At 50.0% G+C, this 23,818-nt stretch overlaps 1 protein-coding gene across 1 annotated transcript; it reads right to left on the reverse strand.

Annotated features, from left to right (window-relative positions):
* Window positions 1-3,423: 3,423 nt before the first annotated feature.
* On the reverse strand, window positions 3,424-23,646 carry LOC140716637 (matrix metalloproteinase-14-like). Its single transcript, XM_073029457.1, has 10 exons — window positions 23,266-23,646; window positions 16,923-17,071; window positions 16,404-16,526; window positions 8,954-9,261; window positions 7,942-8,103; window positions 7,596-7,783; window positions 6,039-6,177; window positions 5,558-5,708; window positions 5,208-5,323; window positions 3,424-4,916 (listed from the first exon to the last, which is right to left on the reverse strand). The coding sequence occupies exons 1-10, from the start codon at window positions 23,347-23,349 to the stop codon at window positions 4,603-4,605; spliced, it is 1,734 nt and encodes a 577-aa protein (XP_072885558.1). The 5' UTR covers window positions 23,350-23,646; the 3' UTR covers window positions 3,424-4,602.
* Window positions 23,647-23,818: the final 172 nt, after the last annotated feature.

The following is a 23,818-nucleotide window of genomic DNA, read 5'->3' on the forward strand; positions in this document are numbered from 1 at the left end:
GATGTTCAGCATTTCATACCATCATTCCCACAATCCTGATTGAGAAGTTGCAGAACCTGGGCCTCTGTACCTCACTCTGTAATTGGATCCTCAACTTCCTAACCAAAAGACCACAGTCTGTGCGGATTGGTGATAACATATCCTCTTCACTGACTATCAACATTGGCGCACCTCAGGGGTGTGTGCTTAGCCCACTGCTCTACTCTCTGTATACACATGACTGTGTGGCTAGGTATCTACAAATTTGCTGACGATACAACCATTGTTGGTAGAATCTCAGGTGATGACGAGAGGGCGTACAGGAGTGAGATACACCAACTAGTGGAATGGTGCCACAGCAACAACCTGGCACTCAATGTCAGTAAGACGAAAGAGCTGATTGTGGACTTCAGGAAGGGTAAGACAAAGGAACACATACCAATCCTCACAGAGGGATCAGAAGTGGAGAGAGTGAGCAGCTTCAGGTTTCTGGGTGTCAAGATCTCTGAGGATCTAACCTGGTCCCAACACATTGATATAGTCATAAAGAAGGCAAGACAGTGGCTATACTTCATTATGAGATTGAAGCAATTTGGCATGTCAACAAATACACTCAAAAACTTCTATAGTTGTACCGTGGAGAGCATTCTGACAGGCTGCATCACTGTCTGGTATGGAGGGGCCACTGAACAGGACTGAAAGAAGCTGCAAAAGGTTATAAATCTAGTCAGCTCCATTCTGGGTACTAGCCTACAAAGTACCCAGGACATTTTTAGGGAGCGGTATCTCAGAAAGGCAGCATCCATTATTAAAGACCTCCAGCACCCAGGAAGAGTTTTTCACTGTTACCATCAAGTAGGAGGTACAGAAGCCTGAAGGCACATATTCAGTGATTCAGGAACAGCTTCCTCCCCTCTTCCATCCGATTCCTAAATGGATTCTGAAGCTTTGGACACTACCTCACATTATTTTTTTACTATACAGTATTTGTTTTTGCATATTTTTAAAAATTCTATTCAATATATGTAATGGATTTACTTGTTTACTTATTATGTTTTATTTTATTTATTATTTTTTTTCTCTCTGCTAGATTATATATTGCATTGAACTGCTGCTGCTAAAATAACAAATTTCACGTCACATACCGGTGATAATAAGCCTGATTCTGATTCTTCAGATGAGTGAACATAAAATGAAGATCAGTCTTCTGGAGAGTGAATGGAGAATGAAGACTATTCTTCCGGAGAGTTAACAGAGAATGAAGATCAGTCTTCCAGAGACTGATCAGAGAATGAAAACCAGTCTTCTGGAGAGTGAAAATCAGAGAATGAAGACCAGTCTTCCAGAGAACGAAGACCAGTCTTCCAGAGACTGATCAGAGAATGAAAATCAGTCTTCTGGAGAGTGAAAATCAGAGAATGAAGACCAGTCTTCCAGAGAATGAAGACCAGTCTTCTAGAGAGTGAACAAAGAAAGAAGATCAGTCTTCCAGAGAGTGAACAGAGCATGAAGACCAGTCTTCTGGAGAGTGAATCTGTGAAAAATATTTTGACCAGGTACCCCTGGCCATGTCCTTAGATCCTGTGCAGAGCAGCTGACTGGCTGATTTGTAGACATTTTTAACCTCTCCTTGCTCTGACCTGAGTTATCACCTGCTTTATCATTATCTGTCTGAGAAAAACAAGGTAGCACGCCTTAATAACTACTGCTTGGTGACACTGACATCCAGCGCCTTGAGGTGCTTTAAGTGGTTGCCCATGGCACACATTAATTCCAGCCTTCCTAACAACCTCAACCCACTTCAAGTCACCCACCACCAAAACAAGTCTATGGCAAGCACCATCTTCCTGGCCCTACACCCATCTTTAGAGTATCTTGGACAGTAATGTCTATTGTTTATTGATTACAGCACTGGTTTCAATACTACAATTCTAAGCAAGCTCATCATCAAATTCTGAATCCTGAGAGTCAGTACTTCCTCCTGCAATTGGATCTTTGACATCCTGACCAACGGACCACAATCAGCAAGGACGTGCAGCAGTAATTCCGCCAACAGTCACTCAATACGCTGGTGCTCTACAAGGTTGCATGGCCAGCCCCTGACACTACTTGCAGACTGTTTTGCCAAATCCTGCTGCAACTCCATTGACAAGTTTGCCAATTGTACGAGTGTAGTGGGCTTTATCTCAAATAAAGATCAGTCCAGGTCTGGGAAGGAAATACGGAGCCCAATCATCACAGCAATGTTTCCCTAAATGTGAGCAAAACAAGACCTGGTCCTGGACTTCAGGAAGAGGGCAGTGCAGGCTCTCCTGTTTACATCAATAATGCTGAATTAGAGAGCTGCATGTTCATACAAACGAGCCTGTCCTGATCTAACCATGCAGGCACTATGGCCAATAACATTCACCAATACCTCTACTTTCTGAAGAGGCTAAAGAATTTGGCATGTCCTCTCTGACGCTTAGCAGTTTTTTTTAAAAAAATCGATGCAACACAGAAAGCGTCCTACCGGGATGCATCACGGCTTGGCATGGCAACTGATCTTCTGCACATAACCGCAGGAAACTTCAGAGGTGTGGACATAGTTCAACACATCACAGGAACCAGTTTCTACTCCATGGACTTGTCTGCACTTCCTGCTGCCTCAGTGAGGCAGTCAAAATAACCCACTCATGTTAAAGTGCAAGATAAAGACCAATTCCATCTAGTTCTACAAGAGTTTGATAACAGCGAGTGGAAGCTGTCTGATGCTCTCCCTCTCCCCCATCAGGCAAAAGATACAAAAGTCTTTTCACCAGGCTCCGGGACAGCTTCTACCCTACCATTAACCGAGGGGTCCGTGGAGACCGGGTTGGGGCCCTCTGCTCTAGATCAATGCACTCTTTGATGATGTGAGCTGCATGCAAACAAATTTTTCACAGTATCTTGGTTGCTTGTTCATTTTATTTGAGGTACAGTGTAGAAAAGGCCTGCCAGCCACAAACCCCCAAACCTGCCGATTATTATACAATGATCAATTAACCTACTAACCGGTATGTCTGTGGGAGGAAACCAGGGCACCCAGAGGAAACAGTCAGAGGGAGAATGTACAAACTCCTTACAGGCACAGCAGTGGGAATCGAACTTGTAAAGTATTGTGTTGACCACTATGTTGTCATGCCATCTGGTGCATCAGGCTGCAACCTTGCCATTTCTTATAGCATTTTGTCTTTTTTTTTAAAAACCAGGCCGAGTTGTGAGCTGGACACTCACAAAAAGCGTGCCAGGAGCCAGCCGGGACCACTCACCTCAAAGTCCAGCACTGAAGCCACTACACCACCAGCTGGCTACACTATGTCATGTGATAATAAACCAACACCAATACCACAGTTCTGACCCAAGTTGTTCACACCCCACCCATCATGTTGGCACGACCCAATGACTGAGACACAGTTCACAAAATTCCACAATTCTTTTTAATTAACCCACAGAGGAAAACAAAAACATAACACTAAAAAAAAGACCAAAAAAAATCACAATTTAATATTTTTTCTTATCTTAGAAAAACACGAAGGGGGCTGAACTGCAGTCTGCAGTGATGGTGGGGGAAGGGATTTGGCCGAGGTACTCGGACCAACACCAGCACCTGCGCAGCAGGTTAACTTGGTCATTTGCGCTCGGCTGAGACGGGCGTTTTAATAACCGCACTTATAATATATAAAAACACGCAACACACAGAGAGTCTGCAGGGCTCTTGCTGCCCTGCTGATGGTACCTTTACCTTTAAGAGTGCCCCCATTCTGCATCCTGACGGGTCGGGGTGTTTAGTGGGACAACTGGGGGTGAGGGGGGGTTTGGGGAACGGATGATCGTACTCCGGGGTCACACTCTCTCTCTCACCCCTGCATCAGGGGTCAGGGGTTTCTTGCCTGGCTGGTGGGACAGTCTTTTTAAATTGGGGGGGGGGGTTCTGTTTGTAGTGTGGGTGAAGGGATGGGACAGGACGGGCTGGGAACAGGGGAGGAGAGGCCCGTGGGGGTGTTGATATGTAGGGAGAGGGGAATGGGGGGGACATTATGATGGGGTGGGTGTAAGAGGGTGAGATGGGGTGAGGGGAAAGACAAGTCAGGGGCTAGGACAACGGGAACTGTAGGATGGGTTTGGAAATGGGTCTGTGAGATGGTGTGGCATGCCATGAGATGGGTCCAGGGTCTGGGATGGTGTTAGGTGGTCAAGATCTGCGAGTGGGGCAGGCGGATCAGTTTTGTGACTGTGGGTGCCACAGGGAGGGACAGCTGGGGTCTGGGGCTGGGATGGATTAAAGCTTGGGAGATGGTGTGAAGATGGATTGAGTTTTGGGGTTGGGGCAAGGCAGGAGAAGACAGGGTGGGACGATGTTAAGGCACTCGGTCTGGAGTTTAGGGTTAGGATGGTCGAGGGATGGCTAGGGTCTGTGCTGGGACAGGAGGAGACTGGATGAGATGGTCAGGTTTTGGAGATGGGACAGATGGGGTATGGGACGGTGTAAGACAGCCAGGGTTTGGGGGGGTGGGGGAGGCTGGTTTGTGTAGGACAGGGTGTGATGGGTGTCAGACGATCGGGTCTGGGAGCAGTCAGGGAATTCCCACCTGGGACGTCCCCTCACACCTGGTCCAGCAGGGAGCGATGGCAATGCAGTAGCTTCTTGGGGGTGCCGTTCCTCTTAAAGACAACAAGCAGGGCAATCAGCACTAGGACAGCGATCAGCAGGAGTATTGGCACCACCACGGCCGCTGGGTTTATCTCCACCTGGGACTCCTCCACCTCAACCAGGATCTCCTCCTCCGTGTCCCGGTCACGAGGGAGCTGGCAACCAAACCAGTCCCGCAGCATCGACTTGGGGAAGCCTGGCTCCACCTTTAGGTGCTGGTTATTGAACTTCCAGTAGTGGTTCCCCTTTACGAAGTAGGTGTAAGCTGTGGAGAGGGCAGGGGTCAAAGGTCAGTGTTGGGGGGAAAATACAAAACAGTCCTCACAGGTGGGACTGGCAGGCAGCTCAGACTGGGGAAAGAGGAGCAGACACTCTCCGCACCATCCCATCGAACACTCCTGGGGCTACTTCCACGGGATCCCATCACACATTCCTGGGATCAGAGGCACAAAGAGTGAGGCTCCCTCTCCTCCGCCACTCACCCACTCACTTCCTGGGTGAGACACACACACACACACACACAGTCTGATGCAGAGTGATCCTGTCACCCACTTACCTCCATCCTCGGAGACAAAGGCTGCTTTCGGAGAGTTGGGAATACCGTGCCAGACGGAAATGGGTTTGGGATAGTCCACGTCTACGGACAGGGTGTCCTCGTTAAACCGGTAGTACCTGGAGTGGAGGGAGAAAAGGCACAGTGTTCAGCGATGCCTCCAGGACAAAGGACGATCCCAGGGATTTTAGAAATGAAGGGAAAATTATTCAGCAGGTATTAGGTGGAGGGCTACTCAGCAGATTACGTGACGGTGGGGGGTAGTGGTTAACTGGCCGACAATCTCTGATCACGGCCTCTCTCCCTACCCCAACCGCGCAATCCCTGCCACCACCGAACACCGTCAGACTCACTTGTCACCGCGGAAGAAGTAGGTCTTCCCACTGGGGCTCCACCAGAGCGCGGCGTCAACCCGGTCCCGTGGAACCCGGGCGCCCAGGTCCTTCAGGGGGAGGGGGTATCCCCGCTGTAAGGTGGCCTCCTTAAACACCCAGTGACGGTCTCCTGAGTGGGCAGAGGAATACGTCAGGGTCCGCCGCTAGACTCCATCCACCCTCACCGCCCCTCCCCATCCACACCACCGTGCTCTTCCGTCCCGTGCTCCCTTGTCTCATCACCGCCCGTTAGCGAGCCCTCCCACCCACAGCATTCCCCCTCGCCCTCCAAAATCCCTTGTTCCCACTACCACCCTCAACGCCCCTCAGAACACCATTTCCTCCCCACCACCCCTCAAAGTGCAATCTCCTCCACTGTGCAACACTATCTTTCCTCGAAAACCCCAAACATCCCTTCTGCCCATCTGGCAGTGGTGGCCCCACCAGACTGCCTACCCACCTTTGAAGAAGACAAAGTCACCATCCTTCCTTTCATAGGCGGTGTTGATGTTGGACGGCAGACCCACCCAGAAGTGGCCAATGGGCATGGGGTAGTTGTCCAGAACCCTCCCATCTCGGATCCTCCAGAACCATTTGCCCTGCAGTGGGAACGTGTTGTCAGCAGTGCAGTATAGACCCTCTACCCCACAAGAAAACCACCACTCCCCCCCACACCACGTGTCAGACAGCATACGCAGTCACAGAGCCTGGCCCATCAGCGCTGCCTTACAATGGCTGAGCACTGGCCTTGATCGAGTCCTTTCCCCCTACGCAATTCGTGACCAACAGGGCCACACCTGCAGTAACAGCCTTGGTGTTTCAGAGTGGGAGATCCGCACACTGACCAGTGTGCCTCCGGGGGAGTGGTACATCTCTCTGTCCCCCTCCATCGGGGATATCAGCACGCTGTCTGATAAATCAATCCTTCACCCTCAGGACTTGTCTGGTGTCTGGGATATCCGAGATCACCAAAGTTGGTAATCATTAGAGATTACCAGCTTTTCATCCAGATTCCTCAAGATACCTGCTACATTCTGAGATTATTCCCAAGGATCTCGATATTAGGCAGTTTCCAAGCAACACACAGAAAATGCTGGAGGAACTCAGCTGGTAAGGCAGCATCTGCGGAAATGAATTAACAGTCAACGTTTCACGCTGAGACCCTTCATCAGGACTGGCGACTCCATCATTCCTGATGAAGGGTCTCAGTCTGACATCCACTGCTTATTCACTTCCATGGCCTCTGCCTGAACTGCCGAGTTCCTCCAGCATTTTGTGTGTGTTGCTTGAATTTTCTGGCATCTGCAGAATTGCTTGTGTCTATGATTTACTCAAATACACTCAAAAACTTCTATAGTTGTACATTGGAGAGCATTCTAACAGGTTCCATCAATGTCTGGTATGGAGGGGCTACTGCACAGGACCGAAAGAAGCTGCAGAAGGTTGTAAATCTAGTCAGTTCCATCTTGGGTACTAGCCTACAAAGTACCTAGGACATCTTTAGGGAATGGTGTCTCAGAAAGGCAGCGTCCATTATTGAGGACCTCCAGCATCCAGGGCATGGCCTTTTCTCACTGTTACCATCAGGTAGGAGGTACAGAAGCCTGAAGGCTCACACTCAGTGAGTCAGGAACAGTGTCTTCCCCTCTGTCATCCGATTCCTAAATAGACATCAAATCTTTGGACTACCTCACTTTTTTTTTGAAAAACAAAGTGTTTCTGTTTTTGCACTTTTTTAAAAATCTATTCAATATATGTAATTGATTTACTAGTTTATTACTATTTTTATTTTTTTCTCTGCTAGTTTATGTATTGCATTGAACTGCTGCTGCTAAGTTAACAAATTTCACGTCTCATGCTGGTGACAATAAACCAGATTCTCATTCCACCTCCGATAATTCTCAATGCTCTTCTATCTCTTGTGCTCCCAAATTGCCATCCCAGAATCTCAAAGTTCCAGTGTTAGTGCCAGCCCTAAGCAGTGGTCCCTGTGAGCTCTGATGTCAAGGGCACACACCTTGAAGACAAACATTTCTCCTCGAAGCATGGTGACCGTGTCAACGTTGCCGTCACAGATCCTGGGTCCGTAAGGATTTGAGGGCTTCGTAGGATGGAAGGGGTCCTTGGTGGGTTTTCTGGGCACCTTCGGGCGCAGGGTGGGAAGTGGTTTGGTGGGCTTTGGTCTGGGATCATAATCAGGCGGTCCTGCAGAAGAAAAGGACAAAAACAGGCTGTAATTCAAACACATAGATGGTAGGAGGGAGGGGGAGAGGGCGGCCGAGAGGTTGGGCAGAGTACGAGATGGGATAGTAGGGCAAAGAGGGCGAGTTGTGGAGAGTGAAGTAGGACAGCCAGACCCTCACCATACAGCTGCTGAATTCCTCGTCGGTCGTCGTCGGGCAGTACAAAGTTCTCCGTGTCCATCCACTGGTAGAAGGGAGCCATGATGGCACTTGGGTCATTGGAGTGTTCCAGGCCCAGGGCGTGGCCCAGCTCGTGCACAGCCACCAAGAAAATGTCGTTCCCTGTCCGAGAGTACAGATTGGAGGTCAAAGGCGGCACCCATGGATCAGTGTTGATGGGGGTGGGGGAGAGGGCGAGGTGGAGGGTGGGCAGCTATAGTATGGGGGGTTTACGTGGTCAGGAGGGTGAGGGTTTGGGAACAACAGAGACTGCTCCCAGGGGGATCATCTGGTGAGGCTACCTGATGGGGGCAGGGGGTGGAATTGGGAGATAGGAGTTGGGTGATCATTTTGATGGGTGGCACAGAGCGGAGTCGAGTGGCCATAATTCTAGTAAAAAGAGCCATGGGAAAGGATAGCACCGGTGCTCAGGTTAGGGTCCTAAACCAGAGACAGGAACCTTCACTGGTTCATTGAGGGAGGTCCTTTGCTGGGACAGGGACATCCGGCAGCAAGTGGCAAGCTTTAAAAGGAAAGTGAGACAGAGAGAAGCTTGTGCACAGCAGAGTCTTGTTGCAGAAAAGGGCAAATCATTCAGCAGTGAGGAACGAGAGAGACTGAGCCTCAGATGAACAGCTTCATCCGTCCGCCATTCGATTTCCGAATGGACATTGAACCCAGGAACACTACCCCACTACTTTTTAATTTCTATCTTTGCACTACTTATTTATTTTGCTAGAAGTACTTACGGTAATTCACAGTTATAATTGTGCATTGCAATTGTACTGCTGCTGCAAAGACAACAAATTTCATGACGTTTGTCGGATAAATTAAATGTGATTCTGTTTTGGAAAGGGGGCATGGCCAGATGTTGACCAGACTTCCGGTGAATCCCTTGAGGAATACAAGGGGTGGAGGGGATGGTGGGGCAGGGACAGGAGGGGGGGACCGGACCTCCTGAGCCTAAACTCACCCATGAGGTCACGGTCACCCAGGGTCCAGGGTTCAGCAGCATCGAAGTGGGTGTCACCCCCAATAGCGGGTCCCGGGAAGAAGGCGTGGGCGAGGAAGCCCCCCTCGCCATCGAAAGGGGTGCTGTCGCCGTGGAAGCCCTCGCCAAAGAAGATGATGATGTCGGCGACGGGCTCGGAGCCGTCCTGGATCCTCGCGTGGGGCACCTCGCGGAAGCGGAGGGGCGTCACCTTCTGCCAGACGCTGAAGGCGCGGCGGATCGCCTGATGCGTCTCATACTCGCCCACCTTCGGCGTGTAGTTCTGGATGCTGCAGGAGGTGTGCGGGGGGTGGGGGGAGTGAGTGCACAGCATGATCCTGGTACACAACCCCCCCCCCCACCCCAACAGAACTAGACCCCAGGCAGGCAACTGCACCCCCAGTGTTATCCCGCCACAGTCCTCCCACCAAGGCACAGCACGATCCCAGTCCGGCAAACCCACCTCCCCATTCCCCCAGCACAGCAAGATCCCGGCAAAAGGACAACCCACCCCACCCCACCCCTGTATAGAACATTCCTTCCTGTCACACAAATCCGCAGAATGGCACCCAACCCAACCACTTCACACAGCAGGATCCCAGTCTAGCAACAGCACCCCCCCACAAACCATGCCCCAAACTAGCACAGCAAGATCCCAGCACAAAGCTCCTCTTTGCCACTCCCACCCAGGCACAGTGTGATCCCGTCACCCGTAAACCCGGCACGGTGCTCCCACCACCCCCACGTAGAACGCTCCTGACACAGCAAGATCCCAGCACAGGGCCATTCCCGCCCTAGCGTCGCGGCACAGCATGATCCCACTCAGACAGCTCAAGAGACTCCAGCACAGAACAGTGCCCGCATAGTCCATCGTATCCGGCACAGCAATATCCGAGCAAACCATCCCGCCACAACAGGATTACAACAGAGCAACATCTGCACAGAGAGATCCCAAAGCACCACACACACCTCCCCAAGCACAGGAAGATCCAAACCCTGTGGCCCACGCAGCACTGACAAATCCCAGCACAGCAGTACCCTACCCCCCGTTAGTTCGCAACCTTTTTCAAAAAAAAAACACTGGCTGATCAGGATCCCGACATGGTGTAACCCACCCAGCACAGCAAGATCCCTCCTTTTCTCCCTTCCCTACACCCGCCAACCTCTCTATTCCCTTCATCCAGGCCAAGCAAATTGGTCCCATTTGCCTGGGTTTGGCCTATGTCCATCGAAAATGTTCCTCTCCATTGACCTGTCCAAGTGGCTTTTAAATGTTGTTGCTGTACTTCCCCGGCAGATCGTTCCATAGACCAACCACCCACTCAGTGAAGGGAAGGGGTTGCCCCTCAGCTTCCCATTAAATCTCTCCCTTCTCACCTTAAACTTGTGCCCTCTAACTCTTGATTGCTTAAACCTGGCAAAAAGACAGTGCATTCACCCTATCTACGGCATGAGGCATAGGAGCAGAACTGGCCTGTTTGGCCCATCGAGTCTGCTCTGCCATTTCATCATGACTGAGTTTGGTTCTGTGGCTCAGGAGAGAAGGGAGGAAGAAGAGGCGAGCTGTGGTGATGGGGGATTCATTAGTTACGGAATCAGAAGTGGAGGAGATACCCGGATCGCATGTTGTCTTCCGAGGGCCAGGCTCTGGGACATCTCAGATCAAGTTCTCTGCATTCTTAAGTGCGGGGTTGAGCAACCAAAGGTTGTGTTCTATATAGGCATCAATGACATAGGTGGGAAGAGGGATGATGTTTTGCAAAGTGAGTTCAGGGAGCTAGCTGCTAAGTTAAAGGACAGGACATCCAGGGTTGTGATCTCAGGATTGCTACCCATGCCATGCGCTAGTGAAGCCAGAACTAGGAAAGTCATTTGGTTTCATTAGAGGCTAAGGAGTTGGTATGGATGAGAGGGCAACAGACATTTGGATCATTGGGCTCTCGTTCATGGAAGGTCACACCTGCACAGAAGAGACAATTTGCACCTGCACAGGAGGAGGGTGTCATATCCGAGCAGGAAGGTTTGCTAACACTGCACAGGAGAGTTTAAACTAGAGCTGCAGAGGACGGGAAACAGAGAGCCAGAAAAGTTAGTGGAGTGGTTGTGCAAACAGATGTTGGTGAGACCTTAGACAAAGTCTGAGCATGGTGGGGCTAATGTGCTGGGTTCCATACATTTTTATGCAAGAATTATTGTAGGAAAGGCAGATGAGCTCAAGTCAGAGATCAACAGATGGAATTATGATATTCTAGCCATTAATGAAACGGTTTCATGGGGGGTAGGACTGGCAGATAAATATTCTGGGGTCCCATTGTTTTAGACACGATAGAGCATGAGAGATTAAAGGGTGGCGTTACTCATCAGGGAAAATAGCAGTGCTCATTCAAGAACGCGTCTAGTGAGCCTTTATGGGTGAAACTGAGGAATAAGGAAGGTATGACCATGTTAATGGAACTAGATTACATTCTGCAGGATTTAGGGGAAGAAATTTGTAGATAGATCACAGACTGTTGCTAAAAACATAAAAGTTGTGATAATGGGTGATTTTAGCTTTCCACATATTTACTGGAAATCTCAAACTGTGAAAGGACTAGATGGGATAAAGTTTGCCAAATGTGTTCAGGAAAGTTCCCTTAATGAGTACGTAGGAGAGTATGCAATACTTAATGTCCTCCTAGGGAATAGGTTATGGCAGGCGATAGAAGTTTGTGTCGGGGAACACTTTGCATCTAGTGATTATAATAACATTAGTTTCAATGTAATTATGTAAAAGGATAGGTCTGGTTGAGATTCTAAATTGGAGAATGGCCAATTTTGATGGTATCAGAAAGGATCTGGCAAGTGTGGACTCGGACAGCCTGTTGTCTGGCAAATGTGTACTTAGTAATTGGGAGGCCTTCAAAAGTGAAATTCTCAGAGTACAAAACTTGTATGCGCCTGTCAGAATAAAGGGCAAAGATAACAAGTGTAGGGAATCTTGGTCTTCAAGAGATATTGAGGCCCTGAGAAAAAGAAGTGCACAGCAGGTAGGAACAAATGAGGTACTTATGGAGTACAAGAAATGCAAGAGAACACTTGAGAAAGAATCGGGAAGGCTAAAAGAAGGCACGAGGATGCTCTAGAAGACAAGGTGAAAGAGAATCCTAAGATACATTAAGAGCAAAAGGACTGCAATGGACAACATTGGTCTTTTGGAAGATCCATATGGTAATCTGTGCATGGAGCCAAAAGAGATGGGGGTGAAATTGTAAATAGAACGTTTGCATCAGTATTCACTCAAGAGGTAAACATGGAGTCTATAGAAGTGAGGCAAAGCATAATCAAGGACGTAGCCCCTGCACAAATTACAGAGGAGGCAGCTTTGCTGTCTTGAAGCAAATTAGGGTAGATAACTCCACAGGGCCTGGCAAGGTGTTCCCTTAGCAGAGATATTTAAACTATCCTTAGGGACAGTTAATGCATTGGAGGATTGGATATGTTGCTGTGCTGCTTAAGAAAGGCCCCAAGAATCATCCAGGAAATTATAGGCCCAGTGAGCCTGACATCTCTAGAGGGCAAGTTAATGAAAGGTATTCTAGGGACTGGATGTATGAATATTTGGATAGACGGGGTCTGATTAGGGATAGGCAGCATGTTGTTGTGTGTGGCAGGTCATGTCTAACCACTCAGAGTTTTTCAAGGAAGTTACCAGGACAATTGACAAAGGCAAGGTATTACACAGTGAATGGTAGGGCACTGACAAGTGTGGTAGAACAAAGGGATGTGGGAATACCGGTCCATAATTCATTGAAAGTGGCATCACAGGTAGGTAGGATGGTAAATATAGGTCAGATGGTTGGGAACCGGAGTGATAATGCTGAGGATGATGTAGTTGGTTTATAAACAGAGACTGCTAGCAAGGAGTGGCTGATGAAAGGGAAAAAATCACAGTCAACAGGTTGAGTTTAATGTAAAAGGTGGACAAAAGTTGAAAAGGGTCAATACAGGACTGAAGGTGTTATATTTGAAAGCATGCAGTATACAGAATAGGCTAGATAAACTTGTAGCACAGTTACAGATTGGCATGGATGATGTTGTAGGCATCACTGAATCATGGCTGAAAGATTATAGCTGGGAGCTTAACATCAAAGGTTACACATTGTATTGAAAGGACAAACAGGCAAGCAGGAGGCAGAGTGGCTCTTTTGATAAAAAAATGAAATTAAATCAATTGAAAGAGGTGACATAGAAACGGAAGGTAGATTAGGAGAATGGGCAAAGAACTGGCAGATGGAATAGTGTCAAGTAGTATATGGTCATGCACTTTGGTAGAAGAAATAAAAAGGGTTGACTGTTTTCTAAATGGAGAGAAAATGGAGAGAGTCTGAGGTGCAGCGGGACTTGGGACTGCACGTGCAGGATTCCCTAAAGTTTAGTTTGCAGGTTGAGTCAGTGGTGAGGAAAGCAAATGTGATGTTAGCATTCATTTCAAGAGGACTAGAATATAATAACAAGCAATCAATGTTGAGGCTTTATAAACCACTGGTGGGACCTCACTTGGAGTATTGTGAGCAGTTTTGGGCCCTTTATTTCAGAAGGGATGTGCTGACATTGGAGAGGGTTTAAAGGAGGTTCAGGAAAATAACTCCAAAATTGAAAGGCTTGTCATATGAAGAGTGTTTGATGGTTCTGGGCCTCTACTCACTGGAATTCAGAAGAATGAGGGGTGACCTAATTGAAACCTATTGAATGGTGAAAGACATTGATAGTGAATGTGGAGAGCATGTTTCCTGTGGTGAGGAATCCAAGACCAGAGGACACAGCCTCAGAACATAGGGGTGTCCTCTTAGAACAGAGAAGAGGAGGAACTTCTTCAGCCAGAGAGTAGTGAATCTGTGGAATTCATTGCCACAGGCAGCTGTGGAAGCCAAGTCACTGGGTACATTTAAGGTTGAGGTTGAGCCTTGATTAGTCCGGACATGAAGGTAAGAGATTGGGGCTGAGAAAGCAAAGTAATTAGCCATGAAGTGGCAGAGTAGACTCGATGGCAAAGTGGCCTAATTCTGCTCTTATACGTTATTGTCTTATGGTCTAAAGAAAGCTTTGGCACATTGGCCTTCATAAATCAATGTATTGAGTTCAAGAGTTGGGATATTATGTTGAAACTGTGTAAGATATTGCTGAGCCCCAACTTGAGTATTGTGTATGGTGTTGGTCACCTGCCTAGAGGAAAGATGTAAATAAGATGGAAAGAGAAAATTCACAAGAATGTTGCTGGGTCTGGAGTACCTTAATTATAAGGAAAGGATGAATAGGCTCGAACTTCATTCCCTTGAACATAGAAGACTGAGGGGAGATTTGATAGAGGTCTACAAAATTATGAGGGATAAAGATGGAGTAAATGCAGGCAGGCATTTTGCACTGCGTCTGGGTAAGGGTGAAAGGTGTAATGTTTAGGGGAACACAGGGGGAAGTTTCTTCACTTAGAGAGTGGTGAGAATGTGGAATGAACTGCCAGCCCAAGTAGTAGATGCGATTTTGATTTCAAAGTTTAAGAAAAGTTTGGATAGGTACGTGGATGAGGAGGGTATGGAGCTCTATGGATGCCACAAACTAGATGGGCCAAAGGGCCTTCTTCTATGCTGCAGATTTATATGATTCTACAGCTGATTTATTATCCCTCTCAACCCCAATCTCCTGACTTCTCCCTGTAAACTTTGACACCCTTACTAACCAAGAACAGATCAGTTTCTGCTTTAAATATACCCAATAACTTGCCTCAGCCACCAGCAGCAATGAATTCCACAGATTCACCATTTTCTGTTTAAAGAAACCCCTCCTCATCTTTGCTGTAAAGGGACATTCTTCAATTCCGAGGCAGGGCCCCTGGTCCTACAGTCACCCACTGTAAGAAACATCCACTCCATGTTCACTCTATCTAGGCCTTTCAATAATCAGTAGATTTCAATGAGATCACCTCTCTTTCTTCTAAACTCCAGCGAGTACAGGCTCGGAACCATCAAATGAGCCACGTACATTAACCCTTTCATTCCCAGAGTCTTTCTCACAAACCTTTGAGAGATCTCCAATGCCAGAATATCCTTTTGTAGATACAGGGCCTAAAATTGCTCTCAATACTCCAAGTACAGTCTGATCAAAGCCTTATAAAGCCTCAGTTTTACACCCTTCCTCTTATATTCGTGTCCTCTTGAAATTAATCCTAACATTGCACTTGGCTTCCTTACCAACAACTCAACCTGCAAGTTAACTTTTAGGGAATCCTGCACTTCTGATTTCTGAATTTTTTCCCTGTTTAGAGTATTGTCTATGAATTTTTTTCTTCTACCAATATGCGTGACCATACACTCCCTACTCCATTTTTCATTTTCTATTTCTTTGCCCACTCTCCTAACCTGCCTACATCACGTGCTTCCAACCTGGACTTGGTCCGTGGCAGAAAAAATCTGTCAGGAACCAATTCTGCATATCTGCTGCTTCCTTGACAATACCTGCCCCTCCACCTATCTTTGTACCATCCGCAAATTTGGCCGCAAAGCCATCGGTTCTGTCATTCAGATGTTTGACATATAGCATGAAAGCAGTCCAAACACTGAACGCTGCGTGCAGCACTAGTCTCCAGCAACAAACCAGAAAATGCCCCCTTTATTCCTCTCTTTGCCACCTGCCAGTCAGCCAATCTTCTTCGTCTTCTTTGACTGTCCTTCGTCTATACTGCCTGTTATTTCCTTAAAGAATCCCAACAGATTTGTCAGGCAAGATTTCCTTTTAAGGAAACCATGCTGACTATGTATGACCTATTCTATCATGTGTCTCCAAGTACCTCATAACCTCATCCTTAATAATGGACTCCAGCATCTTACCAACCACTAGAATCAGGCCAACTGACCTGTAATTTCCTGTCTTTGGCCACCCTGCATTCTTCGAGAAGAGAGTGATATTGGCAATTTTCCAGTCCTTGGGAACCATTCCAGAATCTAGTGATACTTGGAAGATCACTACCAATGCTTTCACAATCTCTTCAGTTTCCTCTTTCATGGTGTAGTCCATCTGATCCAAGTAACTTATCTACTTTTAGACCTTTCAGCAGCTTCTCTGAAGAAATAGCATCTCAACTCACTTCTGGCCCCTGAGACTCTGAACTTTTTGGCACAGTGCCCCTCATGATTTTATGCATCTCCATTAGTTCACCCCTCATTGTCCAAGACACCAAAGAATAAATTGCTGACCTGCCCAACCCACCTCTACAATCCAGGCCATCAAGTTCTCTGCAGCTCGATGACATCTTTGCTATAAATGGGCGATCAAAATGGTGCAACTACAGACCCACACGTGCCCCGTACAAACCTCCCAACTCTGCAGTGTATTGCACATTTTTACTGTGATTGTTTTACCTTCCTCTAGCTCACGGGCAGCCTCCTGCCATTCCACCCACCTGAAGGTTATCTCCCGGTTGTTCCACTTCAGCCCCTGGATGGCGAATCGCCGCCGTCGCACGTTGGTCTTCATGATGGGCCCAAACTTGTCCGGGACTCCACAGCGGGGCTTCTTCATCCATCTGACAGGGGCAGACCGAGGGGGTCAAGGTCACCGGACTCTCGAGAGGGAGTTTGGAGAGGACAGGGCGAGGGAGCATGGGGACAGTGGAGAGTGGAGGCAAACCCCACACCCGGTTCCAAGATTGGACGAGCAACCCCTGGCATCCCTCAGCAAGGGTCCCTGGACCCTCCATCAGCACCGCCATCCTTTCCCCTCAACCCTCCCCAAACATAGGCACGTCCCCTGAGCAACTGCCCTCTACCGATCACCCTCCCCTCGCCTCTCGTCCTCCCTCTGCTCCCCACCCCCAAACCCTCTCCCTCCCCCCCCACTCCTCACTCCAGTCCAAATCCCGGCCCCGCCTCCCGAACCTGCCGCTCCGCAGCCCCCGGCCCCGTCCTGCGCCCGGACTCACTCCAGGGTCGTCTGGTCTAGGTGGCCGGTTTCGGGTATCCCGTAGAACCGCTGCATGGCAGCAACTGCTTGGGAGACTGTGTTCGACGACCGGGCCTTTGACATCCGCAGGTCCCCCGGCGGCAGGTATCCGTACTGCTGGAGCCAGCCCTGGGGAGAGCGCGAGCAAGGAGGTCACCGACTATAGGGGGCAGGGAAGATTTATTCACGTCTGGACGCACACGTATAAACACAAGCGCGTGCACATACAGTGAAAGGAATATCCTGCAGCACATAAGCACAGACATAGACAGAGGACATATCCCATAGCGCTTACACAGGGGGGTGAGGGGGCATATCCCATAGGATTTATTAATGAGTACACGGGGGTGGGGGTGGGGGGACATATCCCATAGGATTTATTAATGAGTACACGAGGGTGGGGGTGGGGGGACATATCCCATAGGATTTATTAATGAGTACATGGGGGGGTGGGGGGGCATATCCCATTGGGCTTATTAATGAGTACACGGGGGGTGGGGGGGCATATCCCATAGGGCTTATTAATGAGTACACAGGGGGTGGGGGGGCATATCCCATAGGGCTTATTAATGAGTACACAGGGGGGTGGGGGGAGAGTAGGAGGACATATCCCATAGAATTTATTCATAGACACAGGTAAAGACAAATACCCTGCAGGATTTATTCATGGAAGCACAGGGTATACCCTGGGACAGTGAGGAATGTACACATACTCCCTCCCATGCTTCGGGGTCTAGGAGCTGAGCCTAGGACAGGCAGGTCTCCACAAGCTCCCTGCAGCTGCCAGTGCGGAGATATCATAAACCTGAGTAGTCGGCTGAGGGAGGCGGGGTGGGGAACAGAGCGACCTTTGCTCGGCACTCCTGTTTACACACAGGGAGCAGTGCATGTCTCAACCTGCTACCAGTGGGGCTGGGACATCCCATCTCACGATGCACACTCATGTCCTGGGCTCGAGCGGCAGGTAGGATTGCTCAACAAACCGGCATGAGGTACAGTCAGCGTCTGACAGTAAAGCAGGGGAGGGAGAGCGTCATGCACTGGCAAAGGGAATGGGGGAACAGAGGGTGTTGCCGAAAAGGGGAGTTGGAGGGGGGATACTTTGGGGAGGGAGGGTGGGTCACAGCCAGAGAGGTGTTGGGGAGGAAGGGTGGAATACACACAGAGGAGCATTGGGGGTGAGGGTAGATCACAGAGACAGGGTGAGGTGTTGGAGAAGGACAGTAGGTCTCAGAGACAGGGAGGGGATTTAAGGAGAGAGGGTGGATCACAGAGTCAGGGAAGATAGGTCAGAGAGAGACAGGGAGGGATGTTAGGGAGGGAGGGTGGGTCACAGAGGTAGAGGAGAGTTGGAGAGGGAGGGTAGGTCAGACAGGGAGGGGCGTTGTGGAGGGAGAGTGTATAGAGAGGCAAAATGTACAGGGGAGGAAGGGTGTTGCAGAAGGAGGGTTGTCATAGAGATGGAAGGGAGAGTGGGTCGAAGAGATGGTGGGGGAGGGGGAGGAGTGTTGGAGAGGGAGAGTGGGTCAAAGAGACGGGGAGGTGAGTGACAGACATGGGGAGGGGTGTGGGGGTTAGAGGCATGGGAAGGGATGTGGGATGATGGGCTAACAGAGGGAAGCGCGTGTGGGAGGAAGAGTCACAGAAATGGTGAGGGGCATGGGGGCCAGAGGGGGTTACAGAGACTGGGAGGGGTACGGAGCGGGGGTAGGAAGCAGCTAGAGTAATAGAATCACGCTGTATCGAAACAGCTGTTTTGGTCCAGCTCCACCATACCAAAGTGTCCATCTGAACAGGTCCCATCTACCTGTATTAAACTTTTAAACATAGTGATGTACCTGCCTTTACCACTTCCCTCTGACAGCTAATTCCGTAGACCCGTCACTACATTAAAAACCTGCCTCTCACTCCCTTTTACATCTATACCCTGTCACCTTAAACCTTGTTCCCAAGTTCTAGACTCTCCTATCCTTGGGAGAAAGACTGTGTCCTTTCACCATTCCTATGTTCACCCCTCAGCCTCCTTCACTCCAAGGAAAACTGCCGTAGCCTGTCCGGTCCCTCCTCGTAACTCAATCCCTCCAGTTCCAGCTATAGGCTGGCAAATCATTTCCGCACCCTCTCCGGCTTAGTCACATCCTCCCTTTAGCTGGGTGACCAGAACCAAGCACAATTCAATTCCCAGACCCACGGTCACACAATTGCAATCCAAGCACCTTCTCCCGAATTCTCAGCGCCCTGACCAGTGTGTCGATTCAGTGTCCTATCTGCCTGTGTCAAGGCTTTCAGAGACCCATGTACCTGCAGCCCTCGCTCTCTGCTCTACGTTTGGCCGAAATGCACTTGGCTGAGGGCAGGTTCGGGGTCATGGGTAGGGATAGGGGTCAGAGACTCCCTCCCTAACCTCTCCCTTCCACCGAAGTCCCTTGCCAACACATGGGGCAGAGAATTCCCTCCCTCCCCACTGGGGAGAGGACATTCCTCCCTACCCCTCGTACTGTGTGATTTACCCTCTGACCCAGGGACCAGGAGGCCGTAAAGGTCCTGCAGTATGGATTGGGAGTGGCCCTCTCCGCCTTCCTGATCTGACTGCGAGGCCCGGCATCCTGTCCCCATCTCCTCCGTGTGCTTCAGAAGCTCAGCTCCCTTTGTCTTCTCTACAACAGACACACACACATCCAGCCCCAGGGCCACCGTGTACACACACCAGACTCACTCAGGAGAGTGGGCTCGGCTTATTCCATCCCCCGGCACTGGAGCCCACTGTTTTCTTCTACGCTGCGGACATGCGTGACTGTACAGCAACCAAGATGCTCCCGCGCATGCAGCTAGTATTTTATTTTATATAAAGTAAATATTATTTTGAAATTATACTAATATACCCTAATTTTGAAACCCATTTAATAGAACTGTAAATTATACTCATGAACATAATCCATAAATTCGCAAAATAGTTCAACCTTTACTTTGAACCAGCCAAGAGCTCCAACATTTACATTGTCAGTGTTTCAAGTTAGAACGCTGAGACAAATTGTAACAACAAACAGAGTGGAAGTTAGGAGCTCAGTGTTAATGAGCCGCAGGCTGTCTAGTCAGCACACTTTACTTTTGCCATTGTGTAGTCAGCTGCTTGGATTCCCTGACATCACTGTCTTGCGTTCGGAGCTGTGGTTTGTGTTTGCTCGATGAGCATCATTTCAAAAAGAAAACACATTTAGAGTGCACCACCGTGTTGGGGCTGTGTAAAAACATCCTGCTTAGGGCAATTGTTTGCACATTTGTAAAAGAAATCAGAAGGAACGCTGCTGGAGAGAGCGTCTACTTCTGCACGGCAGACACACACCTGGAGAGAGTGTGGGGGAGCGCAGAGAGAGATAGGCACAGACAGAAAGTTGGAGAACATACACACGCACAGATGGAGATCCTAAAGCCCAGCATCTGTCAAAGCAGCAAGATTAATCTCAGCAGCACCCCACACAGGCCCACCATTCGAAAAGGGCAAGTCCCTCAGAGAGCAACGGCATACCCCTTTCCACATTCTGCTGGATAAACGGTCTGCCCACACCCTTCAGAACCCATCGATCAACCCGCGTTTCAAACTCCAGCACACCCAAGGCTGGCTTGCTCTCCCCTCCGTCCTCAGGCAGCCTGCAAGTTCCCGGCACTGAGCTGCTTACCAGTGTGTTAAACATCGTTCCCTAAACAAGACCAAAACTGTACACAGATCGCCAGACAGGATCCCACCCAGGGTGTTTACATCTGAAGCAATACCTCCCTCTCCATCGCTCTGGAGGGTAACACTGGGAACTATAAAACAAGGCAGGACTGAATTGGGAAATCGCCAGTAAGTGACAGCAGTCAGGGATCGGGGAACGTGTATCACCTCCAAGAGGTTCTGGGACTGACTCTTGAGAGGGAACAGCTCAGCACCGTGCTGTGCTCCTCAGTGTGGCTGAGGACGTTTCTCCAGGACTCACAAGTGATGAATGATAAAGGCTTGCTTTACTGGATGAGTCACTGAGTTCAGGACATGGGAAATAATATTGCAGCTTTACAAAACCCCACTTTGGCTGCATCCGGAGTATTGTGTTCGGTTCTGTCTGCCCCAGCACAGGAAGGACACGGCTGCTTTGGATAGAGCGAAGGAGAGGATTACCATGAGGCCGAGGAGAGACCTGATAGAGGATTATGTGGGGCGCAGGCAGCCAGCATCATTGTCCCACAGGATCAAACGTCCGACACTATTGGGTGTGCGTTTAAGGTGAAGGAATGAGGGTGGGTAAGCTCTGAGAAGACGAGGGGTCAATTCCCACCCCCCCCCCCAAGCTGAGAGTGGTGGGTGCCTGGTGGAGGCAGACATGAAGAGAACCGAGGGATGGGATCAGAACAACATTGTGGGCCGAAGGGTCAAGCTGCTCTGTTAGACAATGCGGGCAAGATGCTCAGTACAGTGAAGCGGCACCCTCACCTCCCACCTTCACATTTCCCTGCATCCCCACCCAACATAAACCCTCCCTCACACAAGAGCCAACTGACTGATGATGCTTTTCACCTACACCCTGGGGGGGGGGGTGCAATTTCCAGTGGCTAATTTACCCACCCACCATCATATCAGGAGTCTGGAGCACCTGGGTGGTGGTGGGGGGGGGGGGGGGAAGGTTATAGGATGTCGCAGGGAAAACGTGCAAACTCCACACCGACAAAGGCTAGGGCAGGATTGAGCCCGGCTCTCTGGTGCAATGACCCTGCCACTGTTGCAAGCGACTGCCCCATCAGCTCCCGGCTTTGCTGGAGATGGAGGCAGTTCAGGAAATGGCCCCATCAGAGAATAATTGGAGAGTGGGACCCCACAGCAGCTGAGTGTAGCAGATGCTGAGGACGTTGGTGGAAACGGTGGCAATTCTGCTCACAGCTCTGAGGACAGGAAACGTGACAAGAGCAGGGTGGTCTCCAGAGACCTGGCCTGGACAGACACGTCTGGAGTGATCCTCACGAGCAACGGTGCGAAGCGCAGAGGCATAATGGAACTGAGGCAGCAAAGGTCAGACCACGGAGAGGAGGCAGCCGAGGCTGGGAGGCAAGGTGGTGCAGTCAGAGTGTGAAGGATAGACTGGGCGGGCATAGTCACAGTTACAAGCACAGTATTGCTCAGGGAGCTAGAGACAGGAACATGCACACATTGTAGACAACACAGGAATACGTCTGGAAACAGCACAGCATGGAGTGTGCACATACACATAATACACCGCAGAGCACACACACACACACACACACACACACACACACAGTATCGCAGGGCGCGTGCACACACGGTACTGCAGGGCACACACACACACGCACAGTACCGCAGAGCACACACACACACACAGTACCGCAGAGCACGCACACACACACACAGACACACACACACACACACACACACATGCACGGTACCACAGAGCACACACACATACACACACACACGGTACCGCAGAGCACGCACACACACACACACACACACACAGACACACACACACACACACATGCACGGTACCACAGAGCACACACACATACACACACACACGGTACCGCAGAGCACACACACACACACACACACACACACACACACACAGTACCGCAGAGCACGCACACACACACACACACACACACATGCACGGTACCACAGAGCACACACACATACATACACATACACACACACAGTACAGCAGAGAACACTGTCAAGTGCGCACGCGCAGTGACATACATTCACAAAACTACAGGCAAACAACAGGCACCGAAACTACACACACACAGGTCGAAGATCATCTCCAAACTCAGCAACCAGCGGAGCCCAAAAAAAAAGATTCCTTCTGCACACTTCGGGGATGGGTGGGGGACGTGTCCAACAGAACGGAGAGTGGGTGTAACTGCCCCTCTCCCGAGTGTCGGGACGGAGCAACAGCCGCCCGCCGGGCACAGAGCCGCCTTTGTTGGGAGCGCCCCCATGGGATCCAACCCCGAGCTCGGGGCCAAAGCCCTCGGCTCGGGACATCTTGGCGGGACGACGAGAGGACTGGAGTGGAGGGTGTATTTAAGGTGGGAGGGAATGTTTGCGCCTGTCCTGCCAGCGGCACAGTCTTTGAGCCAAGTTCTGGCGATGTTCCCGGAGTGTGGGAGGCAAGTCGGGAACGGTCTCAGTGCCATTTTCCGTCCAGCACCCGACTCCCTCTGTGCTCTCCCTCCTCCACTCCATTTCCCACTCTCGATTTCCCACTTTTTGAACTCCTTTTCCAAATTACCTCCCCGTATAGCTCTCCCTCAATTCCTTACCCTCCGCCACTCACCTCAGCTCTGAATTCACGTCCGGTGGTCGGACTGAGTGCTCCGGCCAGGAGACACAGGCAGATCCACGGCCATTGCTGTGCCATCGTTCCCGACGCTACTGGAGCGACTACTCGTCGGGAGTCTCGCTCGGTTCCCCAGAGGATCTATCGACGTCTCGTCCCGGGGGCCGTGGATCCGCTCTACGTCTCTCCCGTCTGCGGATCGCGGGAGCTGTGCAGGGGTCCTGTGACCGTGCAGCGGACTCTTTTCTTTTCTTTCTCTCCTCGCTCGGATCCTACCTCCTACAAACAGGCTGCGAAAAGCAGGGACGTGTCCCGATTACGCGGATCCTGGCGCTACTCCAAACTTTCCGACCACAGCTGCTTCCCTGGATCGAGGCACTGAGCGGTCCTGGCTCTTAAAGGCGCGGGTCCGATCCTTAAAGGCGCAACCCGTCCCTCCTCCTTCACTGAAAACCTCCTCTTCCTCCCTCCGACCAGCTTTGAGGCAGACAACAGGGACGCGATACCTAGAATACCTAGATACTGCGGCAGAAAAGAACATTCTCATCAG

Source organism: Hemitrygon akajei, chromosome 25, assembly GCF_048418815.1.
Source record: "Hemitrygon akajei chromosome 25, sHemAka1.3, whole genome shotgun sequence".
In the NCBI taxonomy this organism is placed as follows: Eukaryota; Metazoa; Chordata; class Chondrichthyes; order Myliobatiformes; family Dasyatidae; genus Hemitrygon; species Hemitrygon akajei.